This window comes from Anomalospiza imberbis, unplaced genomic scaffold (genome assembly GCF_031753505.1).
Source record: "Anomalospiza imberbis isolate Cuckoo-Finch-1a 21T00152 unplaced genomic scaffold, ASM3175350v1 scaffold_211, whole genome shotgun sequence".
NCBI lineage: Eukaryota > Metazoa > Chordata > Aves > Passeriformes > Viduidae > Anomalospiza > Anomalospiza imberbis.
The window spans coordinates 132,392-153,487 of NW_027099844.1; the positions used below are offsets into that span (position 1 = coordinate 132,392).

The 21,096-nt window shown below is 55.3% G+C and overlaps 1 protein-coding gene across 1 annotated transcript; it reads right to left on the reverse strand.

Annotated features, from left to right (window-relative positions):
- Nucleotides 1–5,121: 5,121 nt before the first annotated feature.
- On the reverse strand, nt 5,122–18,546 carry LOC137466431 (succinate dehydrogenase cytochrome b560 subunit, mitochondrial-like). Its single transcript, XM_068178156.1, has 6 exons — nt 18,537–18,546; nt 15,635–15,691; nt 13,135–13,236; nt 11,740–11,801; nt 7,470–7,633; nt 5,122–5,279 (listed from the first exon to the last, which is right to left on the reverse strand). The coding sequence occupies exons 3-6, from the start codon at nt 13,224–13,226 to the stop codon at nt 5,175–5,177; spliced, it is 423 nt and encodes a 140-aa protein (XP_068034257.1). The 5' UTR covers nt 13,227–13,236; nt 15,635–15,691; nt 18,537–18,546; the 3' UTR covers nt 5,122–5,174.
- Nucleotides 18,547–21,096: the final 2,550 nt, after the last annotated feature.

The following is a 21,096-nucleotide window of genomic DNA, read 5'->3' on the forward strand; positions in this document are numbered from 1 at the left end:
ACAGGGATGGGGACAATGCAGGGGACAGAGGGGACAGGGATGGGGACAGAGGGGACAGGGATGGGGACAGGGATGGGGACAATGCAGGGGACAGAGGGGACAGGGATGGGGACAGAGGGGACAGGGATGGGGACAGGGATGGGGACAATGCAGGGGACAGAGGGGACAGGGATGGGGACAGAGGGGACAGGGATGGGGACAGGGATGGGGACAATGCAGGGGACAGGATGGGGACAGGATGGGGACAGAGGGGACAGGGATGGGGACAGGGATGGGGACAATGCAGGGGACAGGATGGGGACAGGATGGGGACAGAGGGGACAGGGATGGGGACAGGGATGGGGACAATGCAGGGGACAGAGGGGACAGGGATGGGGACAGAGGGGACAGGGATGGGGACAGGGATGGGGACAATGCAGGGGACAGGATGGGGACAGGAGGGGACAGGAGGGGACAGAGGGGACAGGAGGGGACAGAGGGGACAGGAGGGGACAGGGATGGGGACAGGGATGGGGACAGAGGGGACAGGATGGAGACAGAGGGGACAGAGGGGACAGGGATGGGGACAGAGGGGACAGGGATGGGGACAGGATGGGGACAGAGCCCTCCTGTCCCTGTCCCTTTGTGTCCCCTCCTGTTCCTGTCCCTTTGTGTCCCCTCCTGTCCCTGTCCCTTTGTGTCCCCTCCTGTCCCGGGACTCGCCCGGGGAGGGGGCGGAGCCATCGAGGGGCGTGGTCAGGCAAGGGGCGGGGCGTTCACCGATGACGTACTTAGTCCCGCCCTCCCGGAGGGGCGCGCGCGGCGGTTGCCGGGCAACGAAACATGGCGGGGCAGGTGGGGGAGGGGGGGAAACGGGGGAAATGGGGAAAAAAGGGGAAAAAAGGGGAAAAAAGGGGGAAAAAGGGGGAAAAAAAGGGGGAAAAAAAGGGGGAAAACGAGGCGGGAAAAGGGGGAACAAAGGGGAAGAAGAGGTGGGAGGAAAGAGGGGGCGAAACGGGGGGAGAGAGAGGGAGGGGAAAGGGGGGATGGGGGAGAAAAGGGGGGAAAATGGGGGGGACAAGGGGGGAGAGCAGGCCCGGGGGTCGCGGGGGAGGGCCCGGGGGATCCCGGCTCTCAGCGGGATCTCCCCCTCCCCAGTACGAGGACGCCTTCAGCCCCCCCCGCCTGCAGTGCTGGACCGTGCCCCGCCCCCCCCCGAAGGTACCCCCCGAGCTTGGCCTTGACCCCCAAAACCCCCGGCCCTGACCGGGACCCCCAGGTTCCCCCCAGCTGTGGCCTGGACCCCTGAATCCCTCCTCAACCCCAGCCCAGCCCCCCCCAAGGCCTCTGAGACCCCCCAGCCCCAGCCTGGACCCCCAAACCCCTCCCAGGGCCATCAGGACCCCCCCAAACCTCACCCCAGGACCCCCAAACCCCTCCCAGGGCCACCATGGACCCCCCAGGCTTGTCATGACCCCCCCAAACCCCACTCCAGGCCCCCCAAACCTCACCCAGCTCCCCCCAAACCCCACCCCAGGACCCCCAAACCCCTCCCACGGCCACCATGGACCCCCCATCCCGGTCCTTATTCCCCCCAAACCCCACCCCAGGACCCCCAAACCCCACCCCAGGACCCCCAAATCCCTCCCAGGGCCACTAGGACCCCCCCGAGCCCAGTCCTGACCCCTCAAACCTCACCCCAGGACCCCCAAACCTCACCCCAGGACCCCCAAACCCCACCCCAGGGCCACCATGGACCCCCCAGCCCGGTCCTTATCCCCCCCAAACCCCACCCCAGGACCACCAAACCCCACCCCAGGACCACCAAACCCCTCCCAGGGCCACCATGGACCCCCCAGCCCGGTCCTTATCCCCCCCAAACCCCACCCCAGGACCCCCAAACCCCACCCCAGGACCACCAAACCCCTCCCAGGGCCACCATGGACCCCCCAGCCCGGTCCTTATCCCCCCCAAATCCTACCCCAGGACCCCCAAACCCCACTGCAGGACCCCCAAACCCCTCCCAGGGCCACCATGGACCCCCCAGCCCGGTCCTTATCCCCCCCAAACCCTACCCCAGGACCCCCAAACCCCACCCCAGGACCCCCAAACCTCACCCAGCTCCCCCCAAACCTCACCCCAGGACCCCCAAACCCCTCGCAGGGCCACCAGGCCCCCCCAGCCCGGTCGTGACCCCCCCCCCTCCGCATGTCCCCATGTCCCCTCGCCCCCAGCTCCCCGCCTCTCGCCCCCCGACCCCGTTCATCGCCAACGCCCGGGGCCACCTCCTGCCGCACGTGCCGCGCTCCCAGGTGAGCCCCGCGGGGCATTTCGGGGGGCACCCCCCGCTCCCGGGGGGGGCACCGGCACCGGGGCCACCCCCGCGCCGTGCCCGGCCGCAGGTGTCGCCGTGGGGCACCTTCCTGGGGACATGGGACATGCCAGCGCGCATCCCCCCGGCCCGCCTGGACCTGAGCGCCCGCTCGCCCGCGGCCGCCGCCCGCCTGGCCCGGGAGCAGCCCCGGGCCCTGCGGAGAGCCTGCAACGGCCTCCGCACCCGGGTCACCGGCAAGGTGACACACCTGGGACACACCTGGGACATGGGGACACACCTGGGGACAGCTGGGACACACCTGGGACACACCTGGGGACTGCTGGGACACACCTGGGACACACCTGGGGACAGCTGGGACACACCTGGGGACAGCTGGGACACACAGGGACACACAGGGACAGCCCCGGGCCCTGCGGAGAGCCTGCAACGGCCTCCGCACCCGGGTCACCGGCAAGGTGACACACCTGGGACACGGGGACAGCTGGGACACACAGGGACAGCCCTGGGGACAGCTAGGACACACAGGGACACACAGGGACAGCCCCGGGCCCTGCGGAGAGCCTGCAACGGCCTCCGCACCCGGGTCACCGGCAAGGTGACACACCTGGGACACACCTGGGGACAGCTGGGACATGGGGACACAGCTGGGACACACCTGGGGACAGCTGGGACATGGGGACACAGCTGGGACACACCTGGGGACAGCTGGGACATGGGGACACAGCTGGGACACACCTGGGACACGGGGACACACCTGGGGACAGCTGGGACACACCTGGGGACAGCTGGGACATGGGGACACAGCTGGGACACACCTGGGACACGGGGACACACCTGGGGACAGCTGGGACACACCTGGGGACAGCTGGGACACACAGGGACACACAGGGACAGCCCTGGGCCCTGCAGACAGCCTGCAACGGCCTCCACACCCGGGTCACCGGCAAGGTGACACACCTGGGACACACCTGGGACACACCTGGGGACAGCTGGGACACACCTCGGGACACCCCGAGGACACACTGGGGACAGCCCCGGGGCTCGGTGACGGGCAGGGGGTGGCACAGAACCGACAGGAGAGGGGACAGCGTGGTGGGGGACAGGGGGACATGGGGGGGACATGAGGACAGGGGATCAGAGGGATGGGGGGACAAAGGGGACACAGGGATGGGGGACAGGAGTGAGGAATGTGGGGATAAGGGGGGACACAGATATGGGGATGGGGGACATGGGGGGACAAAGGGACATGGAGGATGTGGGGATAAAGGGGACACAGGGACACGGGGCTGGGGGACGGGGGGATACGGGGACAGGGGACAGGGGACAGGGATGTGGGGATAAAGGGGACACAGGGATGGGACAAACAGCCATGGGGGATGTGGGAATGGGGGGGACACAATTTTGGGGCTGTTCCTACAAGGAGGCAGCTCCCGGTGCTCCCGGCCATCCCAAAGCCAGGCCTGGCCCCGGCTCCGGGGGGGATCCACACCCCAAAGGCAGCAGCTCCCCACTTCTGAGGGGTCCCCACCCCATTTCCCCTCCCTGGGGACCCCCCTGACCCCCCACCCTCCATCCCACAGCTGCAGAAACCCTGGGACACGGAACCTTCTGGAAAGGACATGGGGGGTCCCAGCGGGGGCTCCCCCCACAGCCCTGAGGCCCCAAACCCCGGGGACAACCCTGAGGGGGGACCCTCTCCCCAAAATCCCCCTGGGGGGGGACCCTGTCCCCAAAATCCCCTCAGCTCCAGGGCCCCCCCCAGCTCCTGAGCCCCTGGAGGTGGCTCTGCTGTCATTGTCCCCTCCCCTGGGGACGATCCCCCCCCCCCCAATCCCACCTTTCCCTCCCCTCAGTGGGGCACAGGAGGGTCTGGGCCCTCCCCCCAAAAAAAGTGGGAAATAAAGGCTGGGAAATGCAGGAAATCCTTGGAATGAGCCCAAATCCATTCGGGGTTTAGGGTTCGGCCCTGCTCCTCCCTCCTCCTCCTCCTCTTCTTCCTCCCTGGTCCCAGGGGAGGGTTCTTAATTGGGAAATTAATTGGGGATGGGATTGGGATGGGATCGAGCCCCCCACCCCCCTCCTGCCACCCCAAAATCCCAAACACGATAAGATTTTTCCCCCAAAAATCCTGGATTTTACCAGCAGGATTCGTCCCCACACGGAGCTGGGGCAGGAACCCAAAAAAAACCCCTAAATCCACCCAAAAAAACCCTAAATCTACCCCAAAGGTTAGAAATCCCCCAAACTCGACCCCAAAACCCCCTGCTCATCCCTGCCGCAAATTTTGGTTTTTTTCCCAGGTTTTTTCCGACGCCGGGCTCCTCTGGGGAGCAGCAATTCCCCAAATCCCAGAGGAGAATCCCATTTCTGGCTGTGGGACAGGGGAGGGACACGGGGCTGGAGTATCAGAGCTGCTTTATTCCCCAGGGGACAGGTGACAACACCTGAGGTGACAAAACCCCTCCCCGCCGGGAAAACCCGCACGGGACGCCCCAACACCGGGGATTTCCCCCCCAAATTGGGCTGAATCATGGAATTCCCACGGGATTGAGGACCCCGGGCGGTGGCAGCGGGGTGGCAGCGGGGTGGCAGCGAGATGTCACCTGTCACCCACCCCCGTGGGGCGCTGCCTCAATGGAGCTCCTTGTCCCGCTGCGATCCCACACGCGGCCGCCCCGTTCCCGTTCCCGATCCCACTCGTGGGGACACAGATCCCGCATTGTCCCGGCCGCGGGGACACGTGGGGACGCCGGGGAGGTGGGGCAGGAGGGGCAGCTCTGCTCATCCCGGGATTTTGAGGAGGGGGGAAGCGTCACCTTCCCCCGGGAGGGGGCGGGAATCGCCGGAATTCCCGGAATTGTCACAGGGCGGCCAAGCCGGCGGAGGAGAGCAGGGTCAGGGCCAGCACCAGCACGCCCGACTGGGTCACCTGCGGCAGCCGCAGCCCCTTGCCCAGGTCCCAGGCCTGCGGGGACACCAGGGGACAGCGGTGCCACTCTGTCCCCGAGCCCCCGCCGGGGGTCCCTGGCAGGGGACACGCCCCCAGAACTTCCCGCAGTGTCCCCTGTTCCCACCCCCCTTCCCTGCTCCCTGTCCCCATTTCCCATTTCCTCTCCCCATTGTTCCTCTCCCCTTTCCCAATTCCATCCCCTGTTCCCACCCCCTTCCCTGCTCCCTGTCCCCGTTCCCCATTTCCTCTCCCCATTGTTCCTCTCCCCTTTCCCAATTCCATCCCCTGTTCCCACTCCCTTCCCTGCTCCCTGTCCCCGTTCCCCATTTCCTCTCCCCATTGTTCCTCTCCCCCTTCCCAATTCCATCCCCTGTTCCCACTCCCTTCCCTGCTCCCTGTCCCCGTTCCCCATTTCCTCTCCCCATTGTTCCTCTCCCCTTTCCCAATTCCATCCCCTGTTCCCACTCCCTTCCCTGCTCCCTGTCCCCGTTCCCCATTTCCTCTCCCCATTGTTCCTCTCCCCCTTCCCAATTCCATCCCCTGTTCCCATCCCCTTCCCTGCTCCCTGTCCCCGTTCCCCATTTCCTCTCCCCATTGTTCCTCTCCCCTTTCCCACTTCCATCCCCTGTTCCCACCCCCTTCCCTGCTCCCTGTCCCCGTTCCCCATTTCCTCTCCCCATTGTTCCTCTCCCCCTTCCCACTTCCATCCCCTGTTCCCACCCCCCTTCCCTGCTCCCCTCCCCTTCTTCCCATCCCCCTCCCACTTTTTCTCATCCCTTCTCCCCCTCTCCCATCCCCTCTCCCCTTTCCCACTTCCATCCCAGTTCCCATTCCCTTCCCATCTCCCCCTTCCAGCCCTTCTCCCCTCATTCCATCCCCTCTCCACACTCCCATTCCCATTCCCACTCTCCCCATTCCCATCCCCTCTCCAGTTCCCACTATTCCCATTATTCCCATTCCCTCTCCCCAATTCCCATTATTCCCATTCTCCCCATTCCCATCCCCTCTCCCCAGTTCCCATTCCCATTCTCACTCTCCCCATTCCTATTTCCACACTCCCGTTCCCATCCCCTCTCCCCAATTCCCATTATTCCCATTCCCACTCTCCCCAGTCCCATTATTCCCATTCCCACTCTCCCCATTCCCATTATTTCCATTCTTCCCATTCCCATTATTCCCATTATTCCCATTATTCCCTTTATTTCCATTACTTCCATTATTCCCATTATTCCCATTCCCTCTCCCCATTCCCATTATTCCCATTATTCCCATTATTCCCATTCCCACACTCCCCATTCCCATTATTCCCACTATTCCCATTCCCTCTCCCCTTTTCCATTATTCCCATTATTCCCATTATTCCCATTATTCCCATTATTCCCATTATTCCCATTCCCACTCTCCCCATTGCCATTATTCCCATTATTCCCATTATTCCCACTATTCCCACTATTCCCATTCCCTCTCCCCATTCCCATTATTCCCATTATTCCCACTATTCCCATTCCCACTCTCCCCATTCCCATTATTCCCATTATTCCCATTAGTCCCATTATTCCCATTCCCACTCTCCCCACTCCCATTATTCCCATTATTCCCATTATTCCCATTCCCACTCTCCCCATTCCCATTATTCCCATTCCCACTCTCTCCACTCCCATTATTCCCATTATTCCCATTCCCACACTCCCCATTCCATTATTCCCATTCCCACTCTCCCCACTCCCATTATTCCCATTATTCCCATTATTCCCATTCCCACACTCCCCATTCCATTATTCCCATTATTCCCATTCCCACTCTCCCCACTCCCATTATTCCCATTATTCCCATTATTCCCATTATTCCCATTCCCACTCTCCCCACTCCCATTATTCCCACAATGTGGAAAACCTTCACCACCCCCCAAACCCCGGGGCCGATCCCTCCCCGGGAACCCCACGGATCCGCAATTCCCCAAAACCCCAAGCCAGCCCCGGAGCAGCCCGGGCCCTCCCCCGGCGTGCCCCAATCCCAGTTCCACGCTGGGAGCACCGGGACACTCCGGGATCCCTCTGCAGTTTTGTGCCGTTCCCAAAATTCCTCCCCGATCCCGAGGCGCCCGGGCGGGGGCCACGCCCCGGTGCCACGCCCTTTGTCACCCGCTGTCCCCAGCGGGGGACGTTCCAGGCGCGGCGTTCCCGAGGTGGCCGGGCTGGCGCTCACCAGGTGCCGGATCCCGTTCCAGGTGTGGTAGGACACGGGCAGGGCCAGCAGGAACTTGGCCGAGCAGATGAGGGCAGGGCCCAGGCTCAGGGCCCGCACCTGAGCCAGGTAATGCGGGAATTGCTCCGGGAGCAGGAGAGCGGCCAGGGAGAACAGGGACACACCTGGGACACGGGGATGGAGCCCATCAGTGACCCCCAGGGAGAGCAGGGATACACCTGGAATGGGGACAGGGATACACCTGGAGAGCAGGGATACACCTGGAACACAGGGATACACCTGGAGAGCAGGGATACACCTGGAGAGCAGGGACACACCTGGGACACGGGGATGGAGCCCATCAGTGACCCCCAGGGAGAGCAGGGACACGCCTGGAGAGCAGGGATACACCTGGAATGGGGACAGGGATACACCTGGAGAGCAGGGATACACCTGGAATGGGGACAGGGATACACCTGGAAAACAGGTATACACCTGGAATGGGGACAGGGATACACCTGGAACACAGGGATACACCTGGAGAGCAGGGATACACCTGGAATGGGGACAGGGATACACCTGGAGAGCAGGGATACACCTGGAGAACAGGGATACACCTGGGAAACAGGGATACACCTGGAATGGGGACAGGGATACACCTGGAGAGCAGGGATACACCTGGAATGGGGACAGGGATACACCTGGAATGGGGACAGGGATACACCTGGAGAGCAGGGATACACCTGGAATGGGGACAGGGATACACCTGGAGAACAGGGATACACCTGGGAAACAGGGATACACCTGGAATGGGGATGGAACACACCAGGGAGAACAGGGATACACCTGGAATGGGGACAGGGATACACCTGGAGAACAGGGATACACCTGGAACACAGGGACACACCTGGGACACGGGGATGGAGCCCATCAGTGACCCCCAGGGAGAGCAGGGACACGCCTGGAGAGCAGGGATACACCTGGGAAACAGGGATACACCTGGAATGGGGACAGGGATACACCTGGAGAGCAGGGATACACCTGGAATGGGGACAGGGATACACCTGGAGAGCAGGGATACACCTGGAATGGGGACAGGGATACACCTGGAACACAGGGATACACCTGGAGAGCAGGGATACACCTGGAATGGGGACAGGGATACACCTGGAGAGCAGGGATACACCTGGAGAACAGGGATACACCTGGGAAACAGGGATACACCTGGAATGGGGACAGGGATACACCTGGAGAGCAGGGACACACCAGGGAGAACAGGGATACACCTGGGACACGGGGATGGAGCCCATCAGTGACCCCCAGGGAGAGCAGGGACACGCCTGGAGAGCAGGGATACACCTGGAATGGGGACAGGGATACACCTGGGAAACAGGGATACACCTGGAGAGCAGGGATACACCTGGAATGGGGACAGGGATACACCTGGAGAGCAGGGATACACCTGGAACACAGGGATACACCTGGAGAGCAGGGATACACCTGGAATGGGGACAGGGATACACCTGGAATGGGGACAGGGATACACCTGGAGAGCAGGGATACACCTGGAATGGGGACATGGATACACCTGGGAAACAGGGATACACCTGGAATGGGGACAGGGATACACCTGGAACACAGGGATACACCTGGAGAGCAGGGATACACCTGGAGAACAGGGATACACCTGGAGAACAGGGATACACCTGGAATGGGGACAGGGATACACCTGGAGAGCAGGGATACACCTGGAATGGGGACAGGGATACACCTGGAATGGGGACAGGGATACACCTGGATAGCAGGGATACACCTGGAATGGGGATGAAACACACCAGGGAGAACAGGGATACACCTGGAGAGCAGGGATACACCTGGAATGGGGACAGGGATACACCTGGAATGGGGACAGGGATACACCTGGAGAACAGGGATACACCTGGGAAACAGGGATACACCTGGAATGGGGATGGAACACACCAGGGAGAACAGGGATACACCTGGAATGGGGACAGGGATACACCTGGAGAACAGGGATACACCTGGAACACAGGGACACACCTGGGACACGGGGATGGAGCCCATCAGTGACCCCCAGGGAGAGCAGGGACACACCTGGAGAGCAGGGATACACCTGGAATGGGGACAGGGATACACCTGGAATGGGGACAGGGATACACCTGGAGAGCAGGGATACACCTGGAATGGGGATGGAACACACCAGGGAGAGCAGGGATACACCTGGAATGGGGACAGGGATCCACCTGGAATGGGGATGGAACACACCAGGGAGAGCAGGGATACACCTGGAATGGGGACAGGGATCCACCTGGAATGAGGACAGCGATGCACCTGGAAAAGGGATCCAGGGAAAACAGGGATACACCTGGAAAAGGGATCCAGGGAAAACAGGGATACACCTGGAAAAGGGATCCAGGGAAAACAGGGATACACCTGGAATGGGGACAGGGATACAGCTGGAAAACAGAGATCCAAGGAAAACAGGGATCCACCTGGAATGGGGACAGGACTACACCTGGAAAAGGGATCCAGGGAAAACAGGGATCCACCTGGAAAAGGGATCCAGGGAAAACAGGGATACACCTGGAATGGGGACAGGGATACAGCTGGAAAACAGAGATCCCACCTGGATCTCTGGTGGTTGTTTCCCACCTGGGAAACAACCAGGGATCCACCTGGAATGGGGACAGGGATACAGCTGGAAAAGGGATCCAGGGAAAACAGGGATCCACCTGGAATGGGGACAGGGATACAGCTGGAAAAGGGATCCAGGGAAAACAGGGATCCACCTGGGAAACAACCAGGGATCCACCTGGAATGGGGACAGGGATACAGCTGGAATGGGGACAGGGATACACCTGGAAAAGGGATCCAGAGAAAACAGGGATCCACCTGGAATGGGGGCAGGGATGCACCTGGAAAAGGGATCCAGGGAAAACAGGGATCCACCTGGAATGGGGACAGTGATGCACCTGGAAAAGGGATCCAGGGAAAACAGGGATCCACCTGGAATGGGGGCAGGGATGCACCTGGAAAAGGGATCCAGGGAAAACAGGGATCCACCTGGAATGGGGACAGTGATGCACCTGGAAAAGGGATCCAGGGAAAACAGGGATCCACCTGGGAAACAACCAGGGATCCACCTGGAATGGGGACAGGGATACAGCTGGAATGGGGACAGTGATGCACCTGGAAAAGGGATCCAGGGAAAACAGGGATCCACCTGGAATGGGGGCAGGGATGCACCTGGAAAAGGGATCCAGGGAAAACAGGGATCCACCTGGAATGGGGGCAGGGATGCACCTGGAAAAGGGATCCAGGGAAAACAGGGATCCACCTGGAATGGGGACAGTGATGCACCTGGAAAAGGGATCCAGGGAAAACAGGGATCCACCTGGAATGGGGGCAGGGATGCACCTGGAAAAGGGATCCAGGGAAAACAGGGATCCAGCCGGGATGGGATGGAACACACCAGGGAGAACAGGGGAAAAACTCAGGGATGGAGAAAAACTCAGGGGTGAAAAAAACTCAGGGAAATAGGGATGGGAAAAAACAGGGATGGGGAAAAAACAGGGATGGAAAAAAAAACAGGGATGGGGAAAAAAAGGAATGGGGAAAAAAAGGAATGGGGAAAAAAAGGAATGGGGAAAACAGGGATGGGGAAAAAAAGGAATGGGGAAAACAGGGATGGGGAAAATAGGGATGGGGAAAAAAAAACAGGGATGGGGGAAAAAAAGGAATGTGGAAAATAGGGATAGGAAAACAGGGATGGGGAAAAACAGGGATGGGGAAAAAAAGGAATGTAGAAAATAGGGATAGGAAAACAGGGATGGGGTAAAACAGGGATGGGGAAAAAAAGGAATGGGGAAAATAGGGATAGGAAAACAGGGATGGGGTAAAACAGGGATGGGGAAAAAAAGGAATGGGGAAAATATGGATGGGAAAAAAACAGGGATGGGAAAACAGGGATGAGAAGATTTTGTGGGGGATTTGAGGGAATTTTGGGGAGGATTTGGGAGAATTTTGGGGGGGATTTTGGGGGAATTTTGGGGGAATTTTGTGGGGGATTTGGGGGAATTTTGGGGGGATTTTGAGGGGAATTTTGGGGGGATTTTGTGGGGGATTTTGGGGGGGATTTGGGGGGAATTTTGGGAGAATTTTGTGGGGGATTTTGGGGGGAATTTTGGGGGGCTGGAGGAGGCAGAGCAGAGGCTTCCCAGGAAAGCCCCCGAGCTGTGGGATGCCAGGGGCGTCCCCGGGTGCCACCCACCGAGGCTGAGGGCGACGCCGGTGCCGCGGTGGCTGATGGACATGGCCATGGGCAGCGACCACCTGGAACAGAGCGGGGCTGGGGTCACCCCAAAACCCAGGGCAACGGGGCGGGGGGCATTGGGGTGCGCTGGGGGGGAGTTTGGGGCGGCCTGGGGGGAGTTTGGGGCGGCCTGGGGGGAGTTTGGGGTGGCCTGGAGGGAATTCGGGGGATTTTGGGGGGAATTAGGGGGATTTTGGGGAGATTTTGGGGGAATTTGGGGGGGTCTGGGGAGAATTTGGGGGGGTTGGGGGGGAATTCGGGGGATTTTGGGGAGGAATTAGGGGGATTTTGGGGGATTTGGGATATTTTGCGGTGAATCCGGGGGTTTTTTGGGGGAATTTGGGGGGGTTTGAGGGGGATTTGGGGGGGAATTAGGGGGATTTTGGGGGGAATTTGGGGGATTTGGGGGACTTTGGGGGGAATTTGCGGGGTTTTGGGGTGAATTAGGGGGATTTTGGGGGGAATTAGGGGGATTTTGGGAGATTTTGGGGGAATTTGGGGGATTTGGGGAGGAATTTGGGGGGTTTTGGGGTGAATTAGGGGGATTTTGGGGGGAATTAGGGGGATTTTGGGGGGAATTAGGGGGGGTTTGGAGAGATTTTGGGGGAATTTGGGGGGGTTTGGGGGAATTTGGGGGGGTTTGGGGGGAATTTGGGGGGGTTTGGGGTGAATTAGGGGGGGTTGGGGAGATTTTGGGGGAATCTGGGGGGTTTTGGGGGGAATTTGGGGTGGCCTGGGGGGAATTTGGGGCGGCCTGGGGGGAATTTGGGGGAAATTTGGGGTGAATTAGGGGGATTTTGGGGAGGAATTAGGGGGATTTTGGGGGAATTGGGGGGATTTTGGGGGGAATTTGGGGTAATTAGAGCTGTTTTAGGATGGTTTTGGGGTGATTGGGGCCATTTTAGGGTGGTTTTGGGGTGATTAGGGCTGGTTTTGGGGGGATTAGGGCTGGTTTTGGGGGGATTAGGGCTGTTTTAGGGTGGTTTTGGGGTGATTGGGGCCATTTTAGGGTGGTTTTGGGGTGATTAGGGCTGGTTTTGGGGTGATTAGGGCTGTTTTAGGATGGTTTTGGGGTGATTTGGGCCATTTTAGGGTGGTTTTGGGGTGATTAGGGCTGGTTTTGGGGTGATTAGGGCTGTTTTAGGGTGGTTTTGGGGCGATCAGTGCCATTTTAGGGTGGTTTTGGGGTAATTAGGGCTGGTTTTGGGGTGATTAGAGCTGTTTTAGGGTGGTTTTGGGGTGATTGGGGCTGCTTTGGGCTGTTTTAGGGGCGGTCTGTGCGGTTTTGGGGCAGCATGGGAGTGGTTTTGGGGTTCCCTGGCTGGTTTAGGGGTGTTTTGGGGTGTCCCTCACTTGTAGATGCTGATGTGGGGGGACAGGGGCCGCCCCGAGCGCGAGTTCCTCTCCCAGAAGCTCCTCATCTCCTCCCGCGCCGTCGTCCCCATCGGGATCGCCCTGGGACAGGGCAGGGCCTGAGCCCCGGCCCCAAAACCACCCTAAACCCATCCCTAAAAGCTCTAAATCCACCCCAAAACCCAGAAAAAAACACCCTAAACCCATCCCTAAAACCCTAAACCCACCCCAAAACCCCAAATCCACCCCAGAAAAACTCTAAACCCAACCCAAAACCCAGAAAAAATAACCTAAACCCAACCCTAAAACCCTAAACCCACCAGTACAACCCAGAAAAAACACCCTAAACCCACCCCAAAACCCAGAAAAAATAACCTAAACCCATCCCTAAAACCCTAAACCCACCCCAAAACCCCAAATCCACCCCAGAAAAACTCTAAACCAAACCCAAAACCCAAAAAATACCCTAAACCCGACCCTAAAACCCTAAACCCACCAGTAAAACCCAGAAAAAACACCCTAAACCCACGCCAAAACCCAAAAAGCCCCAAAATCTACCCCAAAAATACCCTAAACCCACCCCAAACTGAGAAAAAACCCTAAAGCCACCCCTAAAACCCAAACAAAACCCTCTAAAACCCACCCCAAAACCCCAAAAACACCCCAAAATCCACCCCAAAACCCCCAAAAACACCCCAAAACACCAAAAACACCCCAAAATCCACCCCAAAACCCCCCAAAACCCCAAAAACACCACAAAATCCACCCCAAAACTCCCAAAACCCCCCAAAATCCACCCCAAAACCCCAAAACCACCCCAAAATCTACCCCGAAACCCCAAAACCACCCCAAAATCCACCCCAAAACCCCAAAACCACCCCAAAATCCACCCCAAAACACCCCTAAATCAAAAAAAAAACCACAAAACCCAGAAGAAAACCCAAAATCCTACCCCAAAACCCCAAAAAAACCCCAAAACCACCAAAAAAACAACAAAAACCCCCCTTGAAAACTCCCCAAAACTCCCCAAAAATACCCCTAAACCTCAAAAAACACCCCAAAATCCACCCCAAAACTCCCCTAAACCCACCCCAAAACCCCAAAAACACCCCAAAACCACCCCAAAATCCACCCCAAAACCACCCCAAAACCCACCCCAAAACCCCAAAACCACCCCAAAACCACCCCAAAACACCCCGAAATCCAAAAAAACCCCCACAAAACCCAGAAGAAAACCCCAAATCCCACCCCAAAACCCCCAAAAAAAACCAAAACCACCAAAAAAACAATAAAAAAACCCTTGAAAACTCCCCAAAACTCCCCAAAAATACCCCTAAACCTCAAAAAACACCCCAAAATCCACCCCAAAACTCCCCTAAACCCACCCCAAAACCCCAAAACCACCCCAAAATCCACCCCAAAACCACCCCAAAATCTACCCCAAAACACCCCTAAATCAAAAAAAAAAAACACAAAACCCAGAAGAAAACCCCAAATCCCACCCCAAAACCCAAAAAAAAACCCCAAAACCAACAAAAAAACAACAAAAAAACCCTTGAAAACTCCCCAAAACTCCCCAAAAATACCCCTAAACCTCAAAAAACACCCCAAAATCCACCCCAAAACTCCCCTAAACCCACCCCAAAACCCCAAAAAACACCCCAAAACCCCAAAAACACCCCAAAATCCACCCTAAAACCCCAAAACCACCCCAAAATCTACCCCAAAACTCCACTAAATCCAAAAAAAATCCCACAAAACCCAAAAGAAAACCCCAAATCCCACCCCAAAACCCCAAAAAAAACCCCAAAACCACCAAAAAAACAACAAAAAAACCCCTTGAAAACTCCCCAAACTACCCAAAAATACCCCTAAACCTCAAAAAACACCCCAAAATCCACCCCAAAACTCCCCTAAACCCACCCCAAAACCCCAAAAAACACCCCAAAACCCCAAAAACACCCCAAAATCCACCCCAAAACCCCAAAACCACCCCAAAATCTACCCCAAAACTCCACTAAATCAAAAAAAAAAATCCCACAAAACCCAAAAGAAAACCCCAAATCCCACCCCAAAACCCAAAAAAATCCCAAAACCACCAGAAAAACAACAAAAAAAACCCCTTGAAAACTCCCCAAAACTCCCCAAAATTACCCCAAAACCCCAAAAACACCCCAAAATCCACCCCAAAACCCCAAAACCACCCCAAAATTCACCCCAAAACTCCCAAAACCCCCCAAAATCCTCCCCAAAACCCCAAAACCACCCCAAAATACCCCAAAACCCCCCAAAAAACCCACAAAACCCAGAAGAAAACCCAAAATCCTACCCCAAAACCCCAAAAAACACCAAAACCACCAAAAAAACAACAAAAAACCCCCTTGAAAACTCCCCAAAATTACCCCAAAACCCCCCAAAATTACCCCAAAACCCCCAAAAATTACCCCAAAACCCCAAAAAAACACCCCAAAATCCCTCCCAGTCCCTCCCAGTCTCTCACTGGTGCAGGGCGGGGCCGGGCCCCAGCCGGGCCAGGAGGCAGCGGCGCCCCAAACCCCTGGAAAAGAGAGAAAAAATGGGAAAAAATGGGGAAAATGGGGAAAAAATGGGAAAAATGGGGAAAAAATGGGAAAAATGGGGAAAAATGGGAAAAATGGGGGGGGAAATGGAAAAAAAAATAGGGGAAATGGGGGAAAATGGAAAAAAATGGGGGGAAAATGGGAAAAAATGTGGGGGGAAATGGGAAAAAATGGGAGGAAAATGGGGAAAAATGGGAAAAATGGGGGGGGAAATGGAAAAAAAATTAGGGGAAATGGGGGAAAATGGGAAAAAATGGGGGGAACATGGGAAAAAATGGGGGGAAATGGGAAAAATGGGGGGAAAATGGGGAAAAATGGGAAAAATGGGGGGGGAAATGGAAAAAAAATTAGGGGAAATGGGGGGAAAATGGGAAAAAATGGTGGGAAATGGGAAAAAAATGGGGGGGAAAATGGGAAAAAAATGGGGGGGAAAATGGGGAAAAATGGGAAAAAATGGGGGGGGGAAATGGAAAAAAAAATTAGGGGAAATGGGGGGAAAATGGGAAAAAAATGGGGGGGGAACATGGAAAAAAAAATGGGGGGGAAAGGGGGGAAAATGGAAAAAATTGGGAAAAATGGGGGGGAATGGGGAAGAAATGGGAAAAATGGGGGGGAAAATGGGAAAAAATGTGGGGGAAAATGGGAAAAAATGGGGGGGGAAATGGGAAAAATGGGGGGGGAATGGGAAAAAATGGGAGGAAATGAGGGGGAAATGGAAAAAAATTGAGAAAAATGGAGGGGGGAATGGGAAAAATGGGAGGGAAATGGGGGGGAAATGGGGGAAAATGGGAAAAAATGGGGAAAATGGGAGGAAATGGGAAAAAATGTGGGGAAAATGGAAAACAATGAGGGGAAAATGGGAAAAAATGGGGGGAATGGGAAAAAATGGGGAAAAAATGGGGGGGAAATGGGGGAAAATGGGAAAAAAAGGGGGGGGAAATGGAAAAAAAATGGGGAAAAAATTGGAAAATGGGAGGAAATGGGAAAAAATGGGAAAAATGAGGGGAAATGGGAAAAAAATGGGGGGAAATGGAAAAAAAATGGGGGGAAATGGAAAAAAAATGGGGGGAAATGGGGGGAAATGGGAAAAAAATGGGAAAAAATGGGAAAATGGAGGGAAACGGGAAAAAATGTGGGGAAAAATGGAAAACAATGAGGGAAAATGGAAAAAAATGGGGGGAAGGAATGGGAAAAAAATGGGGGAAATGGGGGAAATGGGAAAAAAATGGGGGGAAAATGGAAAAAAATGGGGGGAAATGGGGGGAAATGGGAAAAAATGGGAAAAAATGGGAAAATGGAGGGAAACGGGAAAAATGTGGGGGAAATGTGGGGGAAAAATGGAAAACAATGAGGAAAATGGGGGAAATGGGAAAAATGGGAAAAATGGGGGGAAATGGGAAAAAAATGGGAGGAAATGGGAAAAAAATGGGGGGAAAGGGGGGAGAAAATGGAAAAAATTGGGAAAAAATGGGGGGAAATGGGGAAAAATGGGAAAAAATGGGGGGAAAATGGGAAAAAAATGTGGGGGAAATGGGAAAAAAATGGGGAAAAAAAGAATGGAAAAACAATGAGGGGAAAATGGGGGGAAATGGGGAGGAAATGGAAAAAAATTGGGGAAATAGGAAAAAATGGGAACAAATGGGGGGAAAAAGAGGGGAAAATGGGTGAAAATGGGGGAATTGGAAAAATGGGGAGAAATGGGAAAAATGGGGGGAAAAATGGGAAAAAAATGGGGGGGAAATGAGGAGAAAATGGGAAAAAAATGGGAAAAAAAATGGGGGGGAATGGGAAAAAAAATGGGGGAAAAATGGGAGGAAATGGGAAAAAAATTAGGGGAAATGGGAGGAAAATGGAAAAAAAAATGGGGGGAAATTGGAAAAAATGGGAAAAAATTGGAAAAATGGGAGGAGATGGGAAAAAATGTGGGGGAAATGTGGGAAAATGGAAAAAAATGGGGGAAATGGGAAAAAATGGGGGGGAAAATGAAAAAAAAAAGGGAAAAAATAGGGGGAAGGAAATGGGGGGAAATGGGGAAAAAATGGGAAAAAATGGGGGGGAAATGGAAAAAAAAATAGGGGAAATGGGGGGGGAAAATGGGAAAGAAAAATGGAGAAGGAAAGGGAAAAAATGGGGAAAATGGGGGAAAATGGGGGGAAGTGGGGAAAAGATGGGAAAAAATGGGAAAAAATGGGGGGGAAAATGGGAAAAAAAATGGAAAAAAATTGGAAAAAAATGGGAGGAAGAATGGGAAAAAATGGGGGGAAATGTGGGGGAAATGGAAAAAATGGGGGGAAATGGGAGAAAATGGGAAAAAAATGGAAAAAATGGGGGGGAAATGGAAAAAAATTATGGGAAATGGGAAAAAATGGGGGGAAATGGGAAAAATAAAAATTGGGAAAACAGGGGCAAATGGAGGAAAACGGGAAAAATCGGGGGGGAAATTGGCAAAAGAAAACAATGCAACAAAATAACATAATACTCAAAAAAGAAGATAATACCAAAAAAATACAAAAGGAAAAAAGTTGGGAAAAAAAACCGGGAAAAAACTGGGGGGAAATGGGAAAAAAATGGGGGGAAATGGGAAAAATACTCCCAAAAAAATGGAAAATGGGGGAAGAATGGGACAGGGAGGGTGACAGGGCGGGGACACCGGGGACACCGGGGACACTGAGGGACCCGCAGCCTCAGGCGCGGCCCCTCCCCCGCCCCGGTGTGGCCCCGGTGTGGCCCCGGTGTGGCCCCCGGTGTGGCCCCGGTGTCGCCGGTGGCCCCCGGCCTGTCCCGGGCCCTGTCCCCGGGCCTGTCCCGGGGCCTCGGAGTCACCTCAGAGCCAGCGCCCGCCATCTTGGAGCCGCCGCGCCGGAAGTGGCCGTGACGCACTTCCGGTGGTGGCGCGCGGCGGGGGAGGGCGGGAACGGGCGGGATCGATGGGGGGGGGATCGATAACCCCAAAACCATCCCCAAAACACCCCCAAACTGCCCCAAAAAAACCCCAAAAAAAACCCCAAAAATCCCCAAAATCCCCCCGAAAATCCCCCAAAACCTCCCCCCAAAAAAAACCCCAAAACTCCCCAAAAATCCCCCCCGAAAATCCCCCAAAACCTCCCCCAAACACCCCCAAACTGCCCCAAAAAAAACCCAAAAAAACCCCAAAACTCCCAAAAATCCCCCCGAAAATCCCCCAAAACCATCCCCAAACACCCCCAAACTGCCCCAAAAAAACCCCCAAAAAACCCCAAAAATCCCCAAGAATCCCCCCGAAAATCCCCCAAAACCTCCCCCCCAAAAAAAACCCCAAAACACCCCCAAAAATCCCCCCGAAAATCCCCCAAAACCTCCCCCCAAAAAAACCCAAAAAAACCCCAAAACACCCCAAAAATCCCCCCCGAAAATCCCCAAAACCTCCCCCAAAACCACCCCAAACTGCCCCCCAAAAAACCCCAAAACTCCCCAAAATCCCCCCGAAAATCCCCCAAAACCTCCCCCCAAAAAAAACCCAAAACTCCCCAAAATTCCCCCCGAAATTCCCCCAAAACCCTCCCCCAAACCCCCCCCAAACTGCCCCCCAAAAACCCCCAAAAAAACCCAAAAATCCCCAAAAATCCCCCCGAAAATCCCCCAAAACCTCCCCCCAAAAAAAACCCCAAAAAACCCCAAAACACCCCAAAAATACCCCCGAAAATCCCCCAAAACCTCCCCCAAAACCACCCAAACTGGCCCCAAAAAAACCCAAAAAAACCCCAAAATCCCCCCGAAAATCCCCCAAAACCTCCCCCACAAAAAAACCCAAAAAAACCCCAAAACACCCCAAAAATGCCCCGAAAATCCCCCAAAACCTCCCCAAACCCCAAAAATCCCCCCGAAAATCCCCCAAAACCTCCCCCAAACCCCCACAAACTGCCCCCCAAAAACCCCAAAAAAAACCCCAAAACTCCCCAAAATTCCCCCCGAAATCCCCCAAAACCTCCCCCAAAAAAAACCCCAAAAAAACCCCAAAACTCCCCAAAATTCCCCCCGAAAATCCCCCAAAACCTCCCCCCAAACCCCCCCAAACTGCCCCCCAAAAACCCCAAAAAAAACCCAAAAATCCCCAAAATCCCCCCGAAAATCCCCCAAACCTCCCCCAAAAAAAACCCCAAAACACCCCAAAAATCCCCCCGAAAAATCCCCCAAAACCTCCCCCAAAACCCCCCCCAAAAAAAACCCAAAACTCCCCAAACCCCAAAAATCCCCCCAAAAATCCCCAAAACCTCCCCCAAACCCCCCCAAACTGCCCCCAGAAAAACCCCAAAAAAACCCCAAAACTCCCCAAAAATCCCCCCGAAAATCCCCCAAAACCTCCCCCCAAACCCCCCCCAAACTGCCCCAAAAAAAACCCCAAAAAAAACCCCAAAAATCCCCAAAAATCCCCCCGAAAATCCCCCAAAAAAACCCCAAAAAAACCCCAAAACACCCCAAAAATCCCCCGAAAATCCCCCAAAACCCTCCCCCCAAACCCCCCCAAACTGCCCCCCAAAAACCCCCAAAAAAAACCCAAAAATCCCCAAAAATCCCCCCGAAAATCCCCCAAAACCTCCCCCAAAAAAAACCCCAAAACACCCCAAAAATCCCCCCCGAAAATCCCCCAAAGCCTCCCCCAAAACCACCCAAACTGCCCCAAAAAAAACCCAAAAAAACCCCAAAAATCCCCAAAAATCCCCCCGAAAATCCCCCAAAACCTCCCCCCAAAAAAAACCCCAAAAAAAACTCAAAACACCCCAAAAATCCCCCCGAAAATCCCCCAAAACCACCCCCAAACCCCCACAAACTGCCCCCCAAAAAACCCCAAAAAACCCCAAAACTCCCCAAAAATCCCCCCGAAATCCCCCAAAACCTCCCCCCAAAAAAAACCCAAAACTCCCCAAAATTCCCCCCGAAATTCCCCCAAAACCTCCCCCAAACCCCCCCAAACTGCCCCCCAAAAAACCCCCAAAAAACCCAAAAATCCCCAAAAATCCCCCCGAAAATCCCCCAAAACCTCCCCCCAAAAAAAACCCCAAAAAACCCCAAAACACCCCAAAAATACCCCCGAAAATCCCCCAAAACCTCCCCAAAACCACCCAAACTGGCCCCAAAAAAACCCCAAAAAAACCCCAAAAATCCCCCCCGAAAATCCCCAAAACCTCCCCCAAAAAAACCCAAAAAAACCCCAAAACACCCCAAAAAATGCCCCGAAAATCCCCCAAAACCTCCCCCAAACCCCAAAAATCCCCCGAAAATCCCCCAAAACCTCCCCCAAACACCCCCAAACTGCCCCAGAAAAACCCCAAAAAAACCCCCCAAAAAACTCCAAACCTCAAAAATCCCCCTGAAATTCCCCCAAAACCTCCCCCCAAAACACCCC

Coding starts and splice junctions, on each gene's coding strand:
- LOC137466431 (XM_068178156.1), bottom strand. CDS start 13,226: ATGGGGACGACGGCGCGGGAGGAGATGAGGAGCTTCTGGGAGAGGAAC. Junction 11,802..13,134: donor CCCCACATCAGCATCTACAA/GTGAGGGACACC, acceptor GCTCTGTTCCAG/GTGGTCGCTGCCCATGGCCA. Junction 7,634..11,739: donor CGGCGTCGCCCTCAGCCTCG/GTGGGTGGCACC, acceptor CCCGTGTCCCAG/GTGTGTCCCTGTTCTCCCTG.